General features: G+C 36.4%; 1 protein-coding gene and 3 pseudogenes across 1 annotated transcript; all 4 read left to right on the forward strand.

The window, feature by feature from the left end:
- Window positions 1-6,102: 6,102 nt before the first annotated feature.
- LOC132163005 (senescence-associated protein 13-like) lies at window positions 6,103-14,119 on the forward strand (annotated as a pseudogene).
- Window positions 6,895-11,186, forward strand: LOC148582147 (uncharacterized; annotated as a pseudogene).
- Window positions 14,120-14,839: 720 nt separating the features above from the next.
- Window positions 14,840-15,270, forward strand: LOC148582148 (tropinone reductase homolog At2g29370 pseudogene; annotated as a pseudogene).
- A 2,669-nt stretch (window positions 15,271-17,939) lies between these two features.
- LOC148582149 (beta-galactosidase 8-like) lies at window positions 17,940-21,197 on the forward strand (the record flags this gene model as incomplete). Its single annotated transcript, XM_088512117.1, has 11 exons — window positions 17,940-18,320; window positions 18,404-18,499; window positions 18,720-18,832; window positions 18,992-19,058; window positions 19,149-19,222; window positions 19,521-19,683; window positions 19,842-19,933; window positions 20,111-20,216; window positions 20,362-20,449; window positions 20,745-20,863; window positions 21,036-21,197. Coding segments are annotated over exons 1-11 (1,242 nt in total), but the record flags the coding sequence as incomplete, so codon positions are not given.
- Window positions 21,198-22,873: the final 1,676 nt, after the last annotated feature.

Below are 22,873 nucleotides of genomic sequence, written 5' to 3' on the forward strand. Positions count from 1 at the left end.
AGCCACATGTGAAAGAAAAATCTGGCGGCCTGGATCTTTGAACCTTTATACCTAATATCAACCAATTTATAATTATTTATTTGTTGTGTCAAAATGAAAGATACGTTTGTATGAAACATGCATGAATTTTCAGACCATATAATTAAAGAACTTTCGTTGATACTGACGTGCATGGCCCCGCCAAACTACAAATATCTCCCCCGAACGCTATGATCATCATATAATTAACCTGCTTAATTGAGAAGCTATATACAAAATTTAGAGATAATCATTGTAGTGCATGCAATATGGGTGAGGTGGATTATCGTGGCAAAGTTGGTAGATGGTCTCTTGAGGGCCTGTAAGCTCTCTCATGAAGCTTCATGATGATTCCTTTGTCTTATTCTCGAGGGAAATTTGAGAGTAAGATGTACTAAGAAATAATTACCAGTTAATTATTTTTTAGGGCGTTACACCTCCTGGCTCCCACCCTTCTTGACTACCCAGATCGTGTTGCTTGTCTCTGCTTAAGCTTAACGTGTTTCCTAATGTCCTCGATCATTCAAAAACAACATCCATGAAAGGAAAAAAATACAAAATCACGAGATGCGCCACTTTTCATATGAGTCTCCTTGACCTTCAGCACTTGCTTTGAAGGATTGTTTGGGAACGTCCTCCATCTTTCTTTTTTTTAGATTTTCTTCATTTGTTAAACTTAATACTTTTCAAAAGGACTTCTTCTATACATCTGCACACTTGACACCACTTCGATCTCTCTTCTTTCCTAATAAAACTATTCTTTACTTATGCAAAAAACAGTGACCTAATTTATAAGAATGTTTTTTTTTTTTTTTTTTCCTAATATGACATATTAGTGAAAATAATTTTAAGTATTTTAGTACTGTTTTATGAAATGAATTATATGTTAAATCTTTGGAATGTTAGCCTTGATTGGAATGTTAGCCTCTCCATAGAAAAACAAAAGGGGAAGCTCGTAAGATTTGCTATAGTCATGTTGAGGCCTTAGTCTTTGTGGCTATGGTTTTATTCTCTAGCAAATCATCAAAACTGAAAAAGAGAATAAAAACAGGTTATTGGCTGGATAGCTTTTAAGCTTGTGTGTATCTTAAGATTTTGTAGATTTCATAACTCTACTCTTTTGAACTTTGAAGTTCAAGTTGGTTCTATTCTGAATTCTTTTTTAGTGCCTTTGCTACTTCTAGTTGGCTTTGAACTTTGATCTGTTTTGGCTACTTCTAATTGGCTTTGGTCAATGATCTGTGAAAAAACTTATTCCAGGGCTATAGTTAAGTGTTTTTTACGGTCCTAGAAAAATGGTTGTGGTTCTCTCAGGCAGATTATCAGGAATTCACTGCGACTAATTTTGCCAGAGTGCCTAGCATCTTCTTGCTTATTGCTCTATTTTTCTTTCCTTCATTATTATTCTTTCTGTATCTTATTCTTCATTTTTCTGCTCTTCTTCAACATGTGTTTCTGGTAAATCCCTCAGAAAGATAGATAAAAGAGCTTCAAAACCCTAATTTTTAGTCCCAATTCCATTAACTAACAATCTCCCCTCACCAGTAAACCTTTATTTTTATTTTTTTTTTATAAGCAAAACCTATATGTTAGTATGCTATACTTTGGAACGTTTAGAGCTGTCCTGCATCATTGAGCCATCACACAAAAGGATGAATCTGATGAGGTGGTCTTGATAGAATTGTAAGCTTAGCATTTTGTCAAATATAGATTTGGGATTGGGACATACAATGTTGGTTTAGTAGGTGTTACTCTATACTGGTTAAGCATACTCGCTTTATGAACCCTTAAATTGAAATTTGTTTTATTTGTTTTGGGAAAACAAGATTTGGCTCAGGATTGCCCATTTTTAATTCCAGGGTTTCTCTGAATTTGAAAGTTATCACTTGGTAGGTTTCCATACCAAGGCTCAATCCAATTAAGTCCGTAGTGTCTACCAATTTCGCCATACCCCCATTTTTTGTTTTGTTGTTTTAAAATTAGGATCTCATTATGATTATGATGCCCCTCCTCCCCTTTTTCTTTTTCCTTTTTTTCCTTTCATTTATATTCTGTTATTGTTTTTTCGGAACCATTGAAGCTGATGAATGTTCGTGAATCCCCTGGTAGTGCGATCGATCGCACGGATTATCAAGGCAAATGTTTCTGGTACTGCGATTGATCACAATACATACTGAAGTTAAGCCCCTGATAGTGCGATCGATCACATTCACTACAAGTAAAAATCTTTCTGGTGTTGCGATCGATCGCACTACGTACTGAAGCCCCTGATAGTGCGATCGATCGCACTCAATACAAGTAAAATCTTTCTGGTGGTGCGATCGATCGCACTACGTACTGAAGCCCCTGATGGTATGATCGATCGTACTCACTATAAGTAAAATCTTTCTAGTGGTGCGATCAATCGCACACGTGATCGTCTGAAGACTTGTATTCCTACTGCATCTCTCCCTTCTTCTCTTGTGGTTGCATTAAACCTCTCTTCTTCTCTTGTGGTTGTATTAAACCTTGCTTCTTCTCTTACTATTACTTTTTTATTAGTATTAAGTCTTATTCTTATATTAGGATTATGTTATTAATTTTCTAGTTCACATCAACTTATGTTATCAATTAAAGTTGGTATGGTATATGATTGTATTGTCTTTTCCATTTAAGTTCAATAAGAAAGCAGCACAGTAAACTTGAAGCAAGACAACATTCTAAAATAAATATCAAAGCTAACAACAATGGTAAAAAATGTAAAATTGTCATTGAGCTAAACAAGTAAATAAATTACAAATAGAAATTTGTTCTTAACTACTAACCCACTTCTAGAATATTTTGTTAGGTAACATGGCATTGAGCTAGCATCAATATTTGAGAACAGACCTTCCATTTAATTCTATTAATTCTTAAGAATTTGATCTTCTAATTCCATTGTGTGCGTACATGTACGTAACGAATAACCTCTAATAGGGACATCAATATGGATAGGAGTGGGATGCGGGAAAGTACTCGATGTTCAGAGCGATTTCAAAAAGGTGTGGAAGAATTCATGGGAATGACAATTAAATCAATTGATTCACGTGATATGACAAAGTGTCCATGTCGTGATTGTGCAAATCGATATTATTCTCATATTAGCAAGGTGAAGGGTCACTTGTATATGAATGGATTTACTCCGACATACACTCAATGGATATTTCACGGGGAAGAAGATCATTTTAGGGTAAACACTTCTACAAACATTCACACACATACAAGTGAAATGATGGAGGAGGTTGATGCAGTTAAAGAATTGTTAGACGATGTATGTATGAGGACATTTGTTGATGCTAACATCGGAGAATCCTCTACTTCATAGGGCCCCACAACTGATGATCACGAACAAACAAGCTCCTTCTACTGATTTTGGGAAGATGATTTACGAGAAATTTATCCAAGCTACAAGAAATTTACACAAATTGCTTTTGTACTGAAGATGCTTCATATAAAGGTGTTCTGCAACATGAGTAACAAGGCGTTTGATATGATGATTGACTTGATAAAGATAGTCCTCCCAGATAGAGCGACATTGCCACGATCGTATAGAGAAGCAATACAGTTTAGGCGACACGTGAGATTTGGTTACGATAAGATACACGCATGTAAGAATGGTTGTGTGCTTTTTTGGAAAGAACATACAGACAAAGTGGTATGCCCAAAGTGTAACAATTCAAGATCAATTGATGGCAAAGGCAGAAAAGTAATATTCCTTAAAAGGTCTTACGGTATTTCCCAATAAAATCAATATTACAACGGTTGTTTATGACAAAAGAAATGGCCAAGGAAATGTGGTGGCACAAAGAAGGTCGAGAAGATGATGGCAATACTCTCAGACACCCCGTAGATTCTATTGTATGGAAAGAGTTTGATAAAAGACATGAGTGGTTGGCAAGTGATTCCCGCAATGTGCGGCTTGGTTTAGCAAGTGATGGTTTCAACCCATATGGTAATATGAGTACAACATATAGCATATGGGCAGTAATGTTAACAGTATACAATCGCCCTCCGTGGATGTGTACGAAGAGTCCAAATTTGATGTTGTCTCTTATTATCCCTGGGCCTTTAGATCCCAGAAAAAATATTGATGTATATTTGCGGCCATTGGTTGATGACTTGAAAGATTTATGGAATGAAGGCATACGCGTGTACGGTGCATCAAAGAAAGAGACATTTCAATTGCATGCGACATTACTATGGACTATAAATGATTTTCCCGCATACGAAAAATTATCTGAGTGGTCTACAAATTGAAATATTGCATGTCCAGTATGTAATAAGGATTCATTGTTCAGGTATTTGAAGTATGGGCATAAGGTGTGCTTCATGTGTCATTGTCGGTAGCTTCCTCAAGAGCATCCATGGTGCAAAAGAGGAGATTTGTTCAATAGTACAGTGGAGCATAGATTGGAACCTGAAGAATTGTCTGCAAGTCAATTGTTGAAACAGCTAAGGGATGCTGAGGGTTTACAATTTGGAAAAATAAGCGGGAGAAAGAGAAAGTACACAAATGTTGTGTTGAATTGGAAGAAGAGAAGTATTTTCTTTGAGTTGCCTTACTGGTCAAGCTTGAAACTACGTCACAATTTAGATGTAATGCATATTGAGAAGAACATATGTGAAAGTATCTTAGGTACGTTGATGAATATTGATGGGAAGACCAAGGACACAATCAAGGCATGAAGAAATTTACTGCTGATGGGTATACGTAAAGAATTGCATGTACAGCCAAATAGTGAAACTTATAGGATGCTACTTGCGAAATACACCTTGACAAGAGATGAGAAGAAGAGTTTATGTGAGTGATTGAAAGGTGTTAAATTTTCTGATGGGTATGCATCTAACATTGGTCGATGTGTGAACAAGCTTCCTGGTAAAATTTCGGGTATGAAAAGCCACGATTGTCATGTCTTCTTACAGCACTTGCTTCCTATTGCAATTCGAAATTTCTCTACGTCGAAAATACGAACAACATTGATCGAGTTGAGTACCTTTCTTACGCAGTTATGTGCATGGACGTTGAAAGTTGATATCCTGAAACAAATGAAAGTCAACATTGTAATAATTTTATGCAAAATAGAAAAAATATTTCCGCCAGTTTTTTTTGATGTTATGATCCATCTAGTACTTCATTTACCTTGGGAGGCCGAGCTTGCTGGTTCTGTACAAAACCGTTGGATGTATCCGTTCGAAAGAGAACTTGGAAGATATAAGAAGTGGACGCATAACAAAGCGCGTCCAGAGGGGTCTATTGACGAGTGTTACCTAGCTGAGGAGAGCTTAACCTTCTGTTCCAGGTATCTTCGGGGGATTGAGACAAGATGGAACCGTGAACGGAGAAATATTGACGTTGATATTGTAGAAATGAGTCAGCGCTTGGATGTGTTCTCCCAACGAGTTCGGCCGTTAAGAACAGCTAAATTAGTAACACTGGATGCTAATGATTTTGGTAGGGCACGATGGTATGTGCTTACCAACTGTAACGAAACGGCCTCATATTTGGAGTAAGTTTAGTAATGGTCTTTATGTTTTACCTGTTATGACATGTTATAATTTTAGCGTTGATGATCATTTACTAATATGTTTATTTTTCATGAAGTGAACATTATAATATGATCAAAAGAGAAGGCGACCGTGACATTGATAAAAAGCATGAGGCTAACTTTGAAAGTTGGTTCCATAAACGCTTATAAAATAGTGGGCGTACTGCAGACAATGGCTCAAAACAATTATACGATCTTGCATGCGGGCTTGATCGTCATGTTAGATCGTATAGAGGTTGCATCATGAATGGTGTTAGGTACCACACGAAAGAATGTGCAAAAACTCGTACTATCCAGAACAGTGGTGTTTCTGTTTAGGTGAGGACGAAACCTCAATAACAGAGTATTATGGTGAGTTAAAAAATATTGTAGAGTTACGTTACCCTGGCCAAAATCTCGTGTACTTGTTTGAGTGCAATTGATGGGATACTGGGAGTGCAACAGGAGTATGAATGGACCAAGGCTTCACGATTGTGAATACTTCTCGTAAATGGTGTGAATCCAACCTGTTCATCTTAGCATGTCAAGCTTCACAAGTGTTTTACTTGGATGATCTCAAATTGGGTGGTAATTGAAAAGTGGTGCAGAAGTGGATCAATAGAGACATCTATGATATTCCAACAGTACAAAAGGGAGATAATACAGAAGATGACCAAAGACTCAGTGATGACGTATACCAGGAAGGTGAATGTGTTGGAGGTAATATGGTCTTTGTTGATGAAGCAAATGTTGAAGCCTCCACTCAATTACGTAGAGATGATGCGACAATAGCAATTGATGAATTATATATTCAACTTGATACAAGCATGTTTGCCAACGATAACTTGCCGGATGAGGACCATGATACAAACTTTGACGAGGAAGAGGAGTTATGTAGCGACAACGATATAGACTCTGAACACGAACAATCATCTTCAAGTAACAGTGATACAGATTTTGATTATGAATCTGATGATGAAATGTGTTGAACATAAGCTCACATTTGGTGTAAGTACAAAGTGTATTTGATGCTCTCTCTCTCTTTCTCTCTCTCTCTCTATATATATATATATATATTGTGGTGTTTTTTTTTTTTTTACTAGCATGATTATTGTATGTTTGTCAAAAATATTGAACATGCTATATGGTTATAATTTGACTAATATAATTTTTTGGTTTTTAAGTTATTAGCAGATTAATCATAACAATGACAACAACATGATGCAAACGTGTTTCAGCAGCACGAGGCTAAGGCCAAGGTCAAGGTCGGGGCCTTATTGACGAGCTTGAGAGTCCGACTCCCAATTCTGGGTTTGGTGATACAGATATGCAAATGGCGCCCTCGCCCCCTCCTCCTCGAGTCAGTGGATAGGCATCCTTCGCACGAGTCTAATAATCCTATTCACTCAGTGGCAGGATTGGATTCACAGGGAGCCGCCCCTACTGCATCTTGTAAGTTCATAAATTATATGTTTATGAAATGTTATTTTTGTATTATTTTGGTTTGTTATAGACATTTGACAATATACTTTTCCAAATATAACTTACTATGTTACCATGTTTTGCGTAACAGCCACCACGTCTATCAAAAGTGTAAGGGGTAAGGCCAAGTGTAAGAAGTTGAGTGACCATGTACTTAAGAATGGTCCCTTAGTGCTAAACATCCCAAATAGACACCGGGCACCTGTAGGCGATAATGCATCATGGTTTGCAAGCAAGATTGGGGAGATTATTCGTAACATGTGTGAACTCCATCACGGTGAATGGAAAAAGGTCCCAGCTGAAGAAAAGAGCAAGTTATTATTTCATGTTCAGGTATGAATATCAATGTAATGTTTAAGAATATGTTTCGTATGAAAAAAATAATGTGACACATTTTTTACCATTGTTTTCTTATTTATTATGTATCAGTCAAACTTCGCACTGAATATGGGCCGATACGAGCACATCAAAGCTGTTGAAAATAAATTGGGTCGTGCATATGCTAGGCTTCGTTCGAACTTGTATAGGGACCACTACAAGAAATATTTTGAAGTCATTGATAAAGACGATGATGAGGGGATTACCAAGGCTAAGACTATTGGGAGGGAAAACGTGCCAGCAGGGTATGGTCCTAAACAATGGAACCTAATATGTGACTCATTTGATGACGATAAATGGAAGGTAAATATATATTATTATATTGATTAGAAAATTCAGATTGATATAATTTGCATGCACTTGAAGACATTTTATGAATAATTGTGTTTTTTTTTCCTTCTCCAAATTTCATAGAAAAAGTCTGAACGAAATATAAAAAACAGAAGCAAATTGGAAACAAAGCACACAGCTGGGACTTGTTCATTTGTCAACGTTATTTACAAAAGGTAAGTATCTTGTAGCATAATTTAATGAAAGTAACATTATTTAGTGTAAACTTTGATTATATGTATTATGTGTAGGAACAAGAAACAAAAGTGAAGCCTAATCCTGTTGAACTATATGAGGCTACCCATACAAGAAAAAATGATAAAGAGTTTGTGAACGACAAATGCAAAAGTCTATATGCAAGTAAATGTTTACGCTCCGATCATTAAGTTGATTAGTGAAAAACATGAATAGTAAACTTGCATGAAGTATATATTAAACTAAGGCCAACTATGACTTGTGTAGCTTCAGATGCAAGAATTAACAACCAGTGAAGCCTTAGAGGAAGGCAATGTAGAGGGAACAAGTGTGGAAGACCGAATGCAAGAAATAGTCACACAAGTGCTAGGGGGCTGACAATCTGGGCACATTAGAGGAATGAGATGCGGTCTTATTCCTACCCCTTTAAGTACTTCATCTCAAGCGTTCGCCCACTTTGACAACCATGACGAGTGTAGGAAAAGACAAGAAGATACTCAAAGCGAGCTTCAACAGACTAGAATCGAACTTCATCAGTACAGGGAGAATTTGCAAGCCAACGTTGAGGAAACGAACAAATTGAAAGCCACTGTTGAGTTCTTAATGTCACGTATTGGAGGGTTAGTGAAACTCTACTTATGCATTAATTTTACAAAAACACACATACTAAGTAATCGTTAAAAAGCTTATTGATCATTATATGAAATTTTATTCTTCTTAGGTTTGGAGGGAGCTTGATTGGAGGTGCATCAAGTGAAGCCAACAATTGAGGGAGCTTTGGAATAACCATTTATTTAGGATGTACTTTTTTATACCATCTATTTGGGATATATTTTTTGATACTATGTATTTGGATAGTTGTTGGTACTTTCTATTTGCTATTGTGTATTTGAGTATTTGTTGATCATGATCTGTGTGGTAATGTATATTTGTTGGCACTTTTTATTTGGTTTATATTATGTTAAGATATTAGCAAAATTTTTGGTTCAAGAACTTTTGAGTTAGTAAATCTCCCTTGACATGTTTATCAAGGTTAAAGAACTTTGAGTAAACAATGCAAGGGAGTAATAATATCTTTCTAAATTTTATTTTTAAGTATATGCAGGATGACACGAGTACAAGAAAGTTAAACCACCCAAGCAGGTTCTCACTTTAATATGTTTCATGAAGAAACACATTTTTAGTATCTCTTTCTCTATCATGTTGGGTTTCATTCTCATTGTCTTTGATATTATATATTGGTTCATTGTGGTAGATTACTCAAATTGCTTATAAGGATGAATTGGCAAGGAAGAGGATGCAGATAAGTACTTTATTTTGGGTTCTGAAATTTTGCTGGCCATGGCTTGTAAAACATATATTTAATTGTTTTCTCCCTTGGCAGGTTTGGTTCATTGGGCAGTTCTCACATATTTTTGATGATTTTGATGAGGTTAGTCATTTTGAGTTACGTTTCTTGTGGGCATTTAGATTAGTTTGAAGATTGTTGTCTAATGTGGTGAAGTAGTGTTAATGCATAGTAGTCTTCTCCAAAAGGTGTTAAACTTTTAAACTTTGCCAATATTGTGGTTTTCGGCTTGTGTTTCCAAAGATAGGTATCGTTTTGTAGTTTTAAGCCATTATTCATGATATGTTTGGCCTTTATATTATATCATTTTCATAATTATAGGATAAAGAGGTATAAGATCATATAAAATTCAAAAATCACCATTTTTTCCCTTTACATTCTCAACAAAATAATGGAGAATCTGAATTTTCGCTTTTTTCTTTTTTCTCTTTCTATCTTCTCTTGGTCTCTTTTTCGACCCCATAGATACTACTATTTTGTGCTCTTTCTTCGACTAGGAGTTGTGATTTGTTGTGTGGCAAAACAAACTATGTTATGTTATGTTTGTCCTCAAAATCTGATTTCGTCGAACATGTAGATGTAGCTATCCACCCTCAATTATAGGGTCATTTGCATTCTGTGCGTAAATAAAATAATTTTGCTATCAACACTTAACTCTAGATTAATATGCAACGTCCACTACACCATCCAAATTAAGGTTAAAATTAATGTAATAGTGGGCAGATGAATGGTGGGCTGCACTAAGCTGTCAAAATTAATAGATTAGTGTCTTTTAATATGTAATGTCCTCCCTACATCATCCTCCAACTAATATGTTAGTTTTGACACTCATTTGGAGGAGGTAAATTGGATATTGAATGACGCCATAGTTTAGGGTTGATAGCTGAACTTAACCATTTCATTTAATTTCAAGAAATTTGATTGGTTATGCTTGTTATTTTCATTTCAGGTTCCTAGCATAGAGATTGACAAAACCCCTCCCAAGTTCTTCACACATTGGGATCTAGACTCTAAAATGTTTACGGTTAGTTTGTTTAATATTTGCTCAACTGCTTCCAATGTTTTTAGATGTGATTTGGCACAAAGATTGACAGTTTGATTGAACAGTCTACCTGGTCTGAGTTGTTTATAAGTCACTAGACTAAAAACCTTCTGTAACCTAGACATGTCATTTGATTGCCAGTGGGTCAGGTCTTGGTCTTAATTCTCATTGTAGCTCTCTCTCTCTCAATTTATTTTGGCACCTATTGATGCAACCAAGTAGACCAACTTACCTGCTGGCTGAATTGGGCTGGACAATCTTTTCTTTCTCTTTCATAGGCCACTTGCTAGTCAGGTTAAAATACACTGAATTTTCTTTTTTCAAGTTTTTTTGTTGGTCTGTTCCTGCTAATGGTAACTTATCTGACCCTTTTTTTTTTGTGTTTGTCAATGTGAAGTTGCAATTATATTTTAAAATCAAGCCACCAGATGCAAACAAACCTTAACCTGCCCCTGCAGCCAATGGCACAGCGGCCTCTGGTGTCCCACCAAGGCCTTTGCCACCACCACCCCAAGGTCCATCCCCACCACTTCCTCGAACGCAAGGAAGGCCACCTGGTGCACCTCTTGGAAATCCTCCTAGAGCCCCTCCTCCAATGCCTGCTTCATTCCCACCATCACCTCCTACAGCAAATGGCCCTAGGCCCATGCCTCTTGGTGGGACTCCACCTGTCCCTCCCCCACCTTCTGTTGGTAGCGGCACGATGGCGAATTTCACTCCTGGTACTAGGCCTCCAATGCCTCCCTCACATGGTTTTCAAGCCCAACAGATGCAAGGCCAGGGTGTTCGTCCACCGCCATCACCTCCTAGCATGGGGCAACATGTCCTCAGGCAACCCTCATCTCAGTAAGCAATTCTCTATGTAGTAGTTGCACCAGAATTGTGTTCGACTACTCTGCTTCGATATGTAGCTACGTCCAAGCTGGTACTTTGAAATGTTTATTTTGCTATATGTCTTTAAAGCTTTGAGTATCTTTGAGACTGCAGATATAATATGATTGCCCTCACATGTTTGCTATTTGTTCTATCTCTCTCTCCCTCTCTCATAGAGGAAGCTAACGTTTATTGTAACTGGCTTAGGACTCACTAGCTCATAGCTAAATAAGTACCAAGTAAGCACCTATGAGTAAGTGCTTCAATATTGCTAAGGGACACCAAACTTATGCTAATGAATGGGTGGCTAGAGTTCTTTTTATTCTTGATTCATCCGAAGAAACTCTTTATATCACTGCAGGTAATGGAAGATAAATCTTACTATTTCAGACAACCAACCTTAACAATTTGTCAATCAATTCAAAGAGTTCAATAAAAGAGGAGGCTTTCATGTGAACAAGCATGTCAGAAGGAAAAAAAAAGAAAGAAAGAAAGAAAGCTTTAAATGGACTATATGTACATTGATGTTTTGAATTTTTTTAGCCACATTTATCTTTAGTTTCACTTAAAACAGAGTACAATATTTTTATTCTTGTCATGATTAATAGATAAATTGTTCAGGACACGTTCAATAAATAACTGGATCCAGTTATAAGAGGCAGCCTGCTTTTGACATACACAATTGGCTATGTTGTTCCTCTCCTTTTGCTCATAATTAACATGTATTGGTGGGACTGTTACTGATATATGTTAGAAATACTGTGGTTAGGAGTTAGCCGATATATGTTATTGATACCAGTGTTCCCTGGGTCTATGATCGATCGCACTTGGAGTGCGATCGATCGCAAAATATTGAAAACCTACTGGTACTACGATCGATCGCACTCCAAGTGAGATCGATCGCAAAATGTCAAAAACCTACTGGTACTGCGATTGATCGCACACAATTGTGCTATCGATAGCAGATTTTTTTTTTTTTTAAAAAAATTTAGGACCATTAGGGTCCACTTTGTGGACGCTAATGGTTAATTATCAGCGTCCACTTTGAGTGGACGTTAATGGTTGACTATTAGCGTCGACTATGGCTTCCGTTTACATCACCTTTAGGGTCAAAACATTGCGACTTTTAGGATCGATAAAGTGGACGCTCAAAGTGATCATTAGGGTTGACTTTAAGTGGACGCTGATAGTTAATTTTTTTTTTTTAAAAAAAAATTTAGGACCATTAGGGTCCACTTTATGGACGCTAATGGTTAATTATCAGTGTCCACTTTGGTTTGGACGCTGATAGTTAATTTTTTTTTTAATTTTTTTTTAGGACCAATAGGGTCCACTTTATGGACGCTAATGGTTAACTATTAGCGTCTACTTTGAGTGGACACTAATAGTTGACTATCAGCGTCGACTATGGGTTCCGTTTACATCACCTTTAGGGTCAAAACATTGCTACTTTTAGGGTCGATAAAGTGGACGCTAAAAGTGATCATTAGAGTTGACTTTAAGTGAATGCTGATAATCACTCATTTGATCATTAGGGTCGGACTATTAGCGTCGACACCTTTAGGGTCCAAAAGTGGATGCTGTTGTCAACAGCGTCCACTTTTGGACTTTTAGGGTCGACTCGAAGTCGCTCCTAAAGACCTAAATTCTTGTAGTGAATGTTGATGTGTCACTATGAAATCATCACATCAACATTATAGAATAATTATGAAATAAAAATATAATTTCAAACATTACTCTTATAATCATTCATAGCTTCATTTCCATGATTTTCATTTACTTCTTTTTTTTTAAAAAAATAAATTTGTGCAATAATTGGGCTCTATAAATGTGTTGTTGTTTTTGGTACATGTGATTTAAGAACTTATTTTTTAAATTATTTGGCTGAAAATGTTTGAGAATTATTAAGGATCACAGATAATATATATAAGACTGCCAATGTACACGTTTCATTTAAAAATTCATGATAAATACCAATAAATACACAAATAGTAAAAACAAACGGTGTCACCTTATTATCATCTAAGTGAAGCATATAGCATATACATTAGCTTTCAAAATGTTTGTTCATGCGACACTATCATAACTGCCTCATCTTCCTAATAAAACTGATCCACCTTAATTTGTGATCATCAGGCATACTATTGTGGAGGAACTTGCAGGCTTAGTGGCGACTGTACATACATGCTCTCGAAACAAGGCGGACCTAAATGAATCTTTAAGTGAGTGGAGAAAGAAGGGCTTCCAAGTCATGGGTTCAGTGTGCGATGCATCTTCTCCAGCTGAACAAGAGAAGCTAATAACCACCATCTCCTCCATCTTTAATGGAAAACTCAACATCCTTGTAAGTCCCCCACCTCTTCCATTATGTATAAGGTAACATTTTGAAGAGTTTTTCTTATTTCTTATTGTTCTGAATATTTGGCTCTAGATTAACAATGTTGGGACAAACATACTAAAACCGACCACATAGTACATAGCTGAAGATTTCTCGTTTATCATGGCCCCGAATTTTGAATCTGCTTAACATTGGAGCCAACATTCACATCCTTTTCTAAAAGCTTCATCAGCAGGAAGCATTCTATTTGTGTCTTCAGTCTGTGGTGTTGTATCAGTGACCTACGGATCCATATATGCAGCAACTAAAGGTAATTCTAGATGTATTATTATTGTTATCATTAATTGTTATTGTTATTATTATTGCTAATATGAAGGTTGTGTAAGTGTGAATTTTTCATGTATATATACGTGGGGACAATGAATCAGCTAACAAGAAGTTTGGCATGCGAGTGGGCAAAAGATAATATAAGGACTAATTCTGTTGCACCATGGTTTATCTGGACCCCCCTTACTAAACCCCTAACGAACCATTTCACATCCTTTTGCTTTAAATTAATTGATAATGATTAATGACATCCTTAAAAATTAATTATCTATGCTGATTGTTTTATTTAAATAATATTGCAGTATCTTGCTAATGAAAACTTCTTGAAGGATGTTATCTCTCCAACGCAGGCCTAGGGGCGACCGTCCATACAAGCAGTCGAAATGAGGCCCAACTCAACGAATGCTTACATGAATGGAAGACAAAGGGATTTCAAGTCACTGGTTCTGTGTACGATGCAGTGTTTCGAGCCCAACGAGAGGAACTAATTAGCACCGTCTCCTCACTATTTAATGGCAAACTCAACATCCTGGTAAGTTGTAAGACCTCTATTTTGTTATCATTGTCGCATTTTGCATGACATTTTACAGCATACTCAAAATGTGCTCAACTGTAAAGGATCATCCTATCTTTCGGCACCGAACAAGCTTTCATTTATTAATTACTACGCCTTAATAGGGTTGTTATACTCTAATGTCTGTTTCTAGATAAACAATGTGGGAAGCAACATACATAAAATGACCGCAGAGTACACAGCTGAAGATTTCTCATTCTTTATGTCTACCAATCTTGAATCTGCTTATCACATGTCTCAACTTGCTTATCCTCTTCTAAGAGCTTCGAGAGCAGGAAGCATTGTTTTCGTTTCTTTCGTTGCCAGTGTAGTAGCAGTAAATATTGGAAATAGTATATACAGTGCAGCTAAAGGTAATTTCATTTTACTATTTGATTTTTCTATCAAAATCATGGGTTATAAGTTTGAGAGACACATTAAAAGCTCCGATCAAATTTTGTCTATAGGAGCTGTGAATCAGCTAGCAAGAAGTTTGGCATGTGAGTGGGCAAAAGATAACATAAGGAGTAACTCTGTTGCACCTTGGTTTATCAGAACCCCCTTGGCTGAAATTGTAAGATTCTTTTCCTTGTCTGTGATTTTCATAGAGGGGGATTAATTAAGACATGACAAGAATCTATTTTCTCTCTTTTTTTGCAGTTTCTGAGGGATGAGAAAATGTCTGAGGCTGTTGTCTCTCAAACACCTCTTGGATGTATTGGAGAGCCAAAGGAGGTTTCTTCCATGGTGGCATTCTTATGCCTACCTGCGGGTTCATACATAACTGGTCAGAATATTTGTGTTGATGGCAGAACTACAGTAAATGGCTTCTCAGTGCCCTGAGCATGCTTTGAAACAGCAGAAAATGATGTTTTTATTGGTACAGCATTTGTATCAAGGGATGCTTATAAACCATGCACTTTATTTTCAAGATCAAAAGCAATAAGTTGTGTAAAATCTAATTACAAAATAAAATTTCATATATGCACGTCTTTTTTTATCTCTTTTTCTTTTTACCTCGGAAATAAATAGCAAATTAACTTCTAATTCATCCCAAGCCATTTGGAGTCCCTGTACTACACTACAAAAGGTCAAGCGGATCCAATATTGATGACGTGTTTTAATGGACCGTCATCCCCACATTGAATCATCTTCCTAGAAAGTAATAACTTTCATGGGGGTTAGAAGAGAAACGTACAGTGCAACTCTTGATGAAGAGTTGCATGGTCTATATCTATTAGGGGGTTGGAGGACAAATTTGAGTTATTCTCCGTGTAAATTATCAGTTATCTCAAAAGTTTAAGTTAATAAGAAGAGATAAATTTAATTATTTAATCATTACTTTAACACTCCCCCTCACGTATTGGCTCAAACTTCCTTCTAATAGGTGAGACCCAACACGTAGAATATTTAATTTAAATGAAGAGTGAATTGACAGAGTCAATGTTTGATTCCAGGATCTTTGGCTTTCATATCATGTTAAACTACTTGTTATCCAAAAAGGATAAACTGATAGGAATAGGTAAATTTATGGCTCCCCCTCATGTATGGGTCCAAACTCCCTTTTAATAAGTGAGAGCCAACACCTATTTTGATTTTTTGTTTTTTCTTTTTTGTTCTCAATGGCATTTCATAAAGCAACTAAAAAATCAACCTAAAAATTATGTTTATTTAAAAAAAAAAAATTGAAGGCAGAAAAAAAGCCGCTTCTCAAAGCTTTGATATTTTTTTAACCCACCTTTTCCGTGAAGTTTTCCCACCGCCTTGTGCGGCTTTTTTTGGTGGAGGATGGGGCTTTGCCTTTGAAATGCCCAAATGAAATTAATTAACGAGTAATTAACTGCATGGTTTGCCTCCTAGTGTTATTCCACAAAGAACAAAACTTAGGGATCTCATTCTCTCCAAAGAGAGTTTGTAACGAAAAACTTTTCACTTATAATCAAAGATATTTATAAATTAAATCAAAATCATCTAATAACCAGAATAAATCTAATACATCATAACATATATAATTCACCAAATATTATGGTCAAAAGACGAGTCATCCAAAAATATAACAGGATTATAAACTAAATCTAATTGTCATAACATAACATGAAAAGTCAAAGCCTACTCTTAAGGAGATAAAAGCATGTAAACAATCTCAATCATATCTTGATGGGTGACTCCATCAGCATCCCACATGTCCTTAAGCCAAACGATGTGTAATTCCTCAAAAATGATCGTGACCAAATCCCTCTGGATAACCTTATACCTCCCGGGATCCATCATCCACTAGACTATCTATAAGACAATACATGTTTGAGAGATATAAAAGACATAAGAGTAAGTTCACGATTTAGTGAGTATAAATACACATTACGTACAAGTTATTACGTGGTGAGTTTGAATATTTATAAATCACATGCAGAAATACAAGGTCATAAATAATAATTTGATAATTTCATGAGTGCAATATAAATATGATATATGTTGTAATAAGATAATTATATCATAATTCAACTACATATGGTTTATCCAAGCCCTTAATCCCTTTTTGGTAGGGTTGGCATTATCCTAAGGGACTTATAATACAATATCAGTGTTCTGGATATTATACGCATACCATCCACTCACTAGCAGTGTGATGACCCGCTTGATTGAAACGAGACTAATTTTTTTTTTTTTTTTTTTAACATACCCACAACGCAGATTGTCACAGTGGCATGGCGATACCGTAGTATGCCATGAACCCGTGCATTAACCTGTTTGACAATATCATATGCCACACAGAGCTATATGCAACATCAATAATTCATCAGAGTTTATAAGCAGTCCAACCAAGTCTGATCTCGGGTGGCCTACGCTACTAATGACGTCCGCCTATAGTAACCATCAATCAAACATGGTTGCATAGGTCACAAAACAACTATTGAATCTAATGCCAAACATAAACAATAAACATCTTTTAACTGTAGGGCTAACCTTCATAATTTTAGTAAGCCCAAGGCCATTATCCCATACGTACCATTATATTATGTTTTACGATACAATTTATTCTTTGTCTTTTACCTGCATGCTTTTACAAATTTATTTTTTTCATCATTTATTAACACATCACCCATTTTCACAAAAAGTAGAGTGAGGAGGATTTATACCCACGTGGGTTCCCTTATATATATATATTTTCCGATAAATACATTTTTAGTCTATGTAGTTTAAGGTTTTGAGAAATAGTTTCTTAGATTTTAAAAAAATTGATTAATCACTATCTAAAGTAAGCGAAAATAAATAAATAAATTGGTCCCTCTCATTAGAAAAGTTGAAAAAAATCAGTTAATATGTCACATTAACACCAATCATAATGTGACACACGTCACTTACAATAAAAATAATATTTAAAAATCAAATATAATATCTATGGTTTATTTATATATTTATTTTTAAATGCAGTTGATAATCCAGTCGCCATCTCCATCAAATAAAGCTAGTATTTTCACTACCATGCTAAAAGGTCGAGCATCTTCAACAAAAGGGTACCTCCATAACACAAAAACAAAGAGAAACTGCCATTCTAACCTGGGCTACGGCTACGGCTACGGCTAGGACGGCAAATAGAGACATCTTGGCTTAACATGGCTGATGTTGGACTCCTCTGTTTGATTCCCCTGCCTCCATCTCCATGCCTTTATAATGCAAAGCGATCAAACGAACGCAAAGCTCATCCAACGGAGCATCAACCGAACTAAGCAATGAGAGAGACAGGGTTTCTGTTACTGTTAGTGCTGTGCTGGGTGCTGGTGACGACTTCGTTTGCTGCCAACGTGACGTACGATCACAGAGCTCTGCTCATCGACGGCAAGCGCCGGGTCTTCATCTCTGGCTCCATTCATTACCCTCGCAGCACTCCCGAGGTGCCATGCGTTATTGAGACTCTCTCTCTCTCTCTCTCTCTCTCTCTCTCTGTGTTACTATAATTTGGTTAATGTTGTTGCAGATGTGGCCGGATTTGTTTCAAAAATCCAAGGACGGAGGATTGGATGTGATCGAGACCTACGTTTTCTGGAACTTGCACGAACCAGTTCGAAACCAGGTTTCTTCCCTTCTTTTTCATTTTCTTTAGTAGTTGCTGACGCTGTTTCTGCATTTGGGCAAATTCCTCGAGGCTTCGATTTTGTTGGTGGGAGAGAATGTAGGAAGAATAGCATAAGTTAAACTCTTGAACAAACTAAATCAGTTGAAAAAATATAAAATTAACTATTTTCATTACTCTAATTCTTGATTTTGTACTGACCCACTTGGCATTTCTACAGTATGACTTCGAGGGAAGGAAGGATTTGGTGAAATTTGTGAAGACTGTTGCGGATGCTAGTCTTTATGTTCATCTTCGTATTGGTCCCTATGCATGCGCCGAATGGAACTATGGGTAAAGACTTTTGTACTATTTTACTCTATTGATATCCTAGCTTTGGTGGGAAAAATAGAAGCTTGTTTTAAATTGTTTACTCTTCCTATTCCCCTCTTTCTGTTCTAATCTAAAATTTTTCCTCGCATAATTGTGTGTGTTTCTTCAATTTTTGAACAGTGGTTTTCCTCTATGGTTGCATTTTATACCCGGAATTCAGTTTCGAACTGATAATGAGCCGTTCAAGGTTTGCAGACTCACCCTGCACTCTAGTAATGTGCTGTTGTTTTGGTATTTTCTCAAGTTTATCCATTGGTTATGAAACACTCAGTTTCAGGCAGAAATGAAGCGATTCACGGCCAAGATTGTGGACATGATGAAGCAGGAGAAACTTTACGCCTCTCAGGGTGGCCTATCATTTTATCTCAGGTTAATTTTCAAAATATTTCACTTAATTGTAGTCGTGCACTTGCATTATAGTTAGTTTGAAAATACTTTTTAAAAGGTCTTTTTTGCTTTTTAGTTGTGATGTGATGTGAAGGTAAAAGTAATTTTGACCGTTTTGTAAGTAGTTTGTGTTTTGATTTGTTTATTAAAGTTTTTGCTTTTTAAGCAATCCTAAAAGGTGTTGCCAAAGGAGCCTTAATGTTCCTAGATGATCCCAAATTGAACTTTTGGTTGTTGAAGGTTAGCATGGAGCGATGATGGTTATTCTTTTTTTATGCCAGATAGAAAATGAGTATGGAAACGTTGATTCAGAATATGGGCCTGCTGCCAAATCCTACATCGTTTGGGCAGCATCCATGGCTACATCTTTGGATACAGGGGTGCCCTGGGTCATGTGCCCGCAAGTAGATGCTCCTGATCCCATTGTGAGTTTTCTCATTGAACTTGCATGGCAGTTTAGTGACTTGGTCCGAAATTTATCGTGAGCACAACATAGGTGTTACGAACGTAGTGACCAAGTTACTTCAAATAACTTGCTACTCACTTGGCTTTCTATAATCTTTTCAATCTCATTTGCCTTCAGATCAACACTTGCAATGGATTTTACTGTGACCAATTCAAACCTAATTCTGACAAGAAGCCAAAAATGTGGACTGAGGGTTATAGTACTGGATGGTAAGCTGTCCCTTGTTGTTCCTAACAATCTGGCTGTTAGAATGGGATGTTGGATGTTGTTCCCTTGCATATGAATTTATGATTTATATCGACATTCAGCCTCATGATTTTGTTTTTCTTGCTTGAAATAAATTGTCTTCCTTTACTCGATACTTTTTGATCTGCATGAAATTTTAGGTTTCTCTCGTTTGGTGATCCAGTGCCCCACAGACCTGTGGAAGACCTTGCATTTGCTGTGGCTCGCTTTTTCCAGCTTGGTGGAACTTTCCAAAATTATTATATGGTACTGCAATTATATTGGTAGTTTATGTTTACATAGTTTTTCTGAGGACTTCTTGATACTTGAACTCTAGGATAAAATCCAGTCTAAACTCTGACACCAAAGAACACAAAGTGATGAATCAAATCTGTTGATTCCCCTGAAACAGTATCATGGTGGGACTAACTTTGGCCAGTCTACTGGTGGACCCTTCGTTTCCACTAGTTATGATTATGATGCTCCAATTGATGAGTATGGTATGGTCTCCATCCATCTTTTGCAATATTCCTCATCTACCATTTACATTGTAAGAGTTATGCATGTAGTTGCTACTCCAGTCTCCAGGTCATCATTTATATACAGCCTAACTAGCATTTTTGGGTCAATGAGATGCTTAGAGGGTTTTGCAAGCACATATGATGTGCCCATCATATTTTGGTATTTGAAAATATCATATAATGGCCCACAGTCACTCAGTTTTATAATATAGTAGGAACGTTTTTGATCATTGATCCATGATTGAGTTGAAAATTTTCCATGTTTTTGCTGCAGGGATTCTTAGACAACCTAAGTGGGGCCACTTAAAAGATGTCCATAAGGCAGTTAAGCTTTGTGAAGAAGCATTGGTGGCCACTGATCTAACAGTTACTTCTCTTGGTCCAAACATGGAGGTATAGCCATTTCTATCCATTACACCTTTTACAGTTGTTAGGAAAGACCATTTCTACTTTCTGCTAATATTCCTACTTGGTCTGTAGAATCTCTACTACTAAGTTTGTTTGTGCTATAAGATGTAAGGTTTAATTTTTAATTTAACATGGGTTTATCTTGTCTTTCATTCAGGCCACAGTTTATAAAACAGGATCCGTGTGCGCTGCTTTTCTTGCCAATGTGGGCACCCAATCTGATGCAACTATGAATTTCAATGGCAATTCATATCACTTGCCTGCATGGTCCGTGAGCATTTTACCTGACTGCAAGAATGTAGTTCTTAACACTGCAAAGGTATGCCTCATGAGCTTCTTCTGCATATTTGTGGATTTTGGTTGTAGCAGATTCCCTTGGTTTCTTGTAGATGCACAAATTACTAAGATATTTTGTGCTAGATGTGGAATTGTGGTTGCTTTTTCTCAGTTGGATTTGCTCATCCATTCTATGGATTTTCCACCTAAAGTTCATTAATTGATGCCATTGAGGTGTAGCTCAGGTAGCACTTCCTTCCTTCCACAATAACAGGGTGGAGGATAAGGTCATGAGTTCAAGACCCCATGAGTATCTAAATGAGTAACTTACCAGGGGAAAAATGTATATTAATTGTTTTGTTGCTTTGTAAAGTCTTCTACTTCCTTTTATATCACCTAAGATGTTTGTTCCTAAAATTTGTTTTACAGTTCATATTATCTATATGGTTTAAAACGGAATGTTGAAGAACTTCTTTCGGATGGTGGTGTTGCTTGTATACTTGCGGATTTTTCAACTTGTATCAGGGTTCTTTTGTGGGTTCATAATATCCTTTTTGTTCATCTTGATTTACGTCCTATCCCATATGACTGCAACATGTCTAGATAGCTTGAAATTTGGTCCCAAACGGGCGTTGTGTAGATATTATACACATCCATTTGAGATGAATTTCAGCACTAACTTCTACAGCACAGTGTTAGAACTTGTAATCTTTGGTAAGAAATTATTTTCTATAATATTGTTGGAAAAGTAAACCAAGTTTCAAATTTTTGGTATCTTCATTACAATTGGTTTTTATTATTTTAGGAGTTGTCAATTACTTAGTGGTTTTGTCCAGGTTCGTTTAAGAAATTAGGGCTTCTATATATATTTTGGTGTAATGGAGGATTATGTGTGTGAATTACATTAATAAAGTTATGGAAAGTTTATCCACCATGGCTGTGTGAACCTCTTGTAACATGGTGATTGTTTTGTTTGTATTATTGACCTACACAACCATTATTAGAGACCTGTTCATTAAGTCTTATGTTATTATCTCATGTGAAAAGAATGGTAAAAGAATGAATTCCTTTCACTAGTGGCATATGATACACACCTCAGTTAGAACTTAGTCTTGAAAACTAGCTTGCAAGGGGAGGGTACCCAAAAGTTCATATATACATGGTTAGGATCGCACTTAAGCCGTGCGAGATATTTAGGATCGTAAAATACCAACACGCTTCCTAATTTGACGTTGACAGTGGCCCGCACCATAGGTCGCCCTCTTCGTGACTCAAAATTGTGATGTGGTGCCCGACTTTGATACTAAATGATACAAACCTCAGGGATAATTTACTCTTGAAAACCGGTTTACAAGGAGAGGGTACTAAAAAGTTTATATACACAAGGTTTTTTTTTTTTTTTTTTTTTTTTTTTTTTTTTTTTGAGTTATATACAAATGACTAAGATTACCTTGAAGCTATGTGGGACACTTAGGATCATAATAGCATGTTGTAACCAAAGAGGGTCAATATCTCCCTCATTTGAATATGTTTTTAAAAAAATTTCAAGGGTGTGAAGCATGTTCTTGCTTGTTCGCACATGCGAACTATGGAATCAAACAAAAACGCTAATTCTAAGAATTTTTTTAATTATCAGTTTTTTTTTTGTTTGTTTTTTTTGCAACGAAATTCTATATGTTTTATAGTATTATCTAATTGATCACTTAATATAACTTTCTC

The sequence above is a fragment of the Corylus avellana genome, unplaced genomic scaffold, assembly GCF_965113065.1.
Source record: "Corylus avellana unplaced genomic scaffold, dhCorAvel1.hap1.2 HAP1_SCAFFOLD_281, whole genome shotgun sequence".
NCBI lineage: Eukaryota > Viridiplantae > Streptophyta > Magnoliopsida > Fagales > Betulaceae > Corylus > Corylus avellana.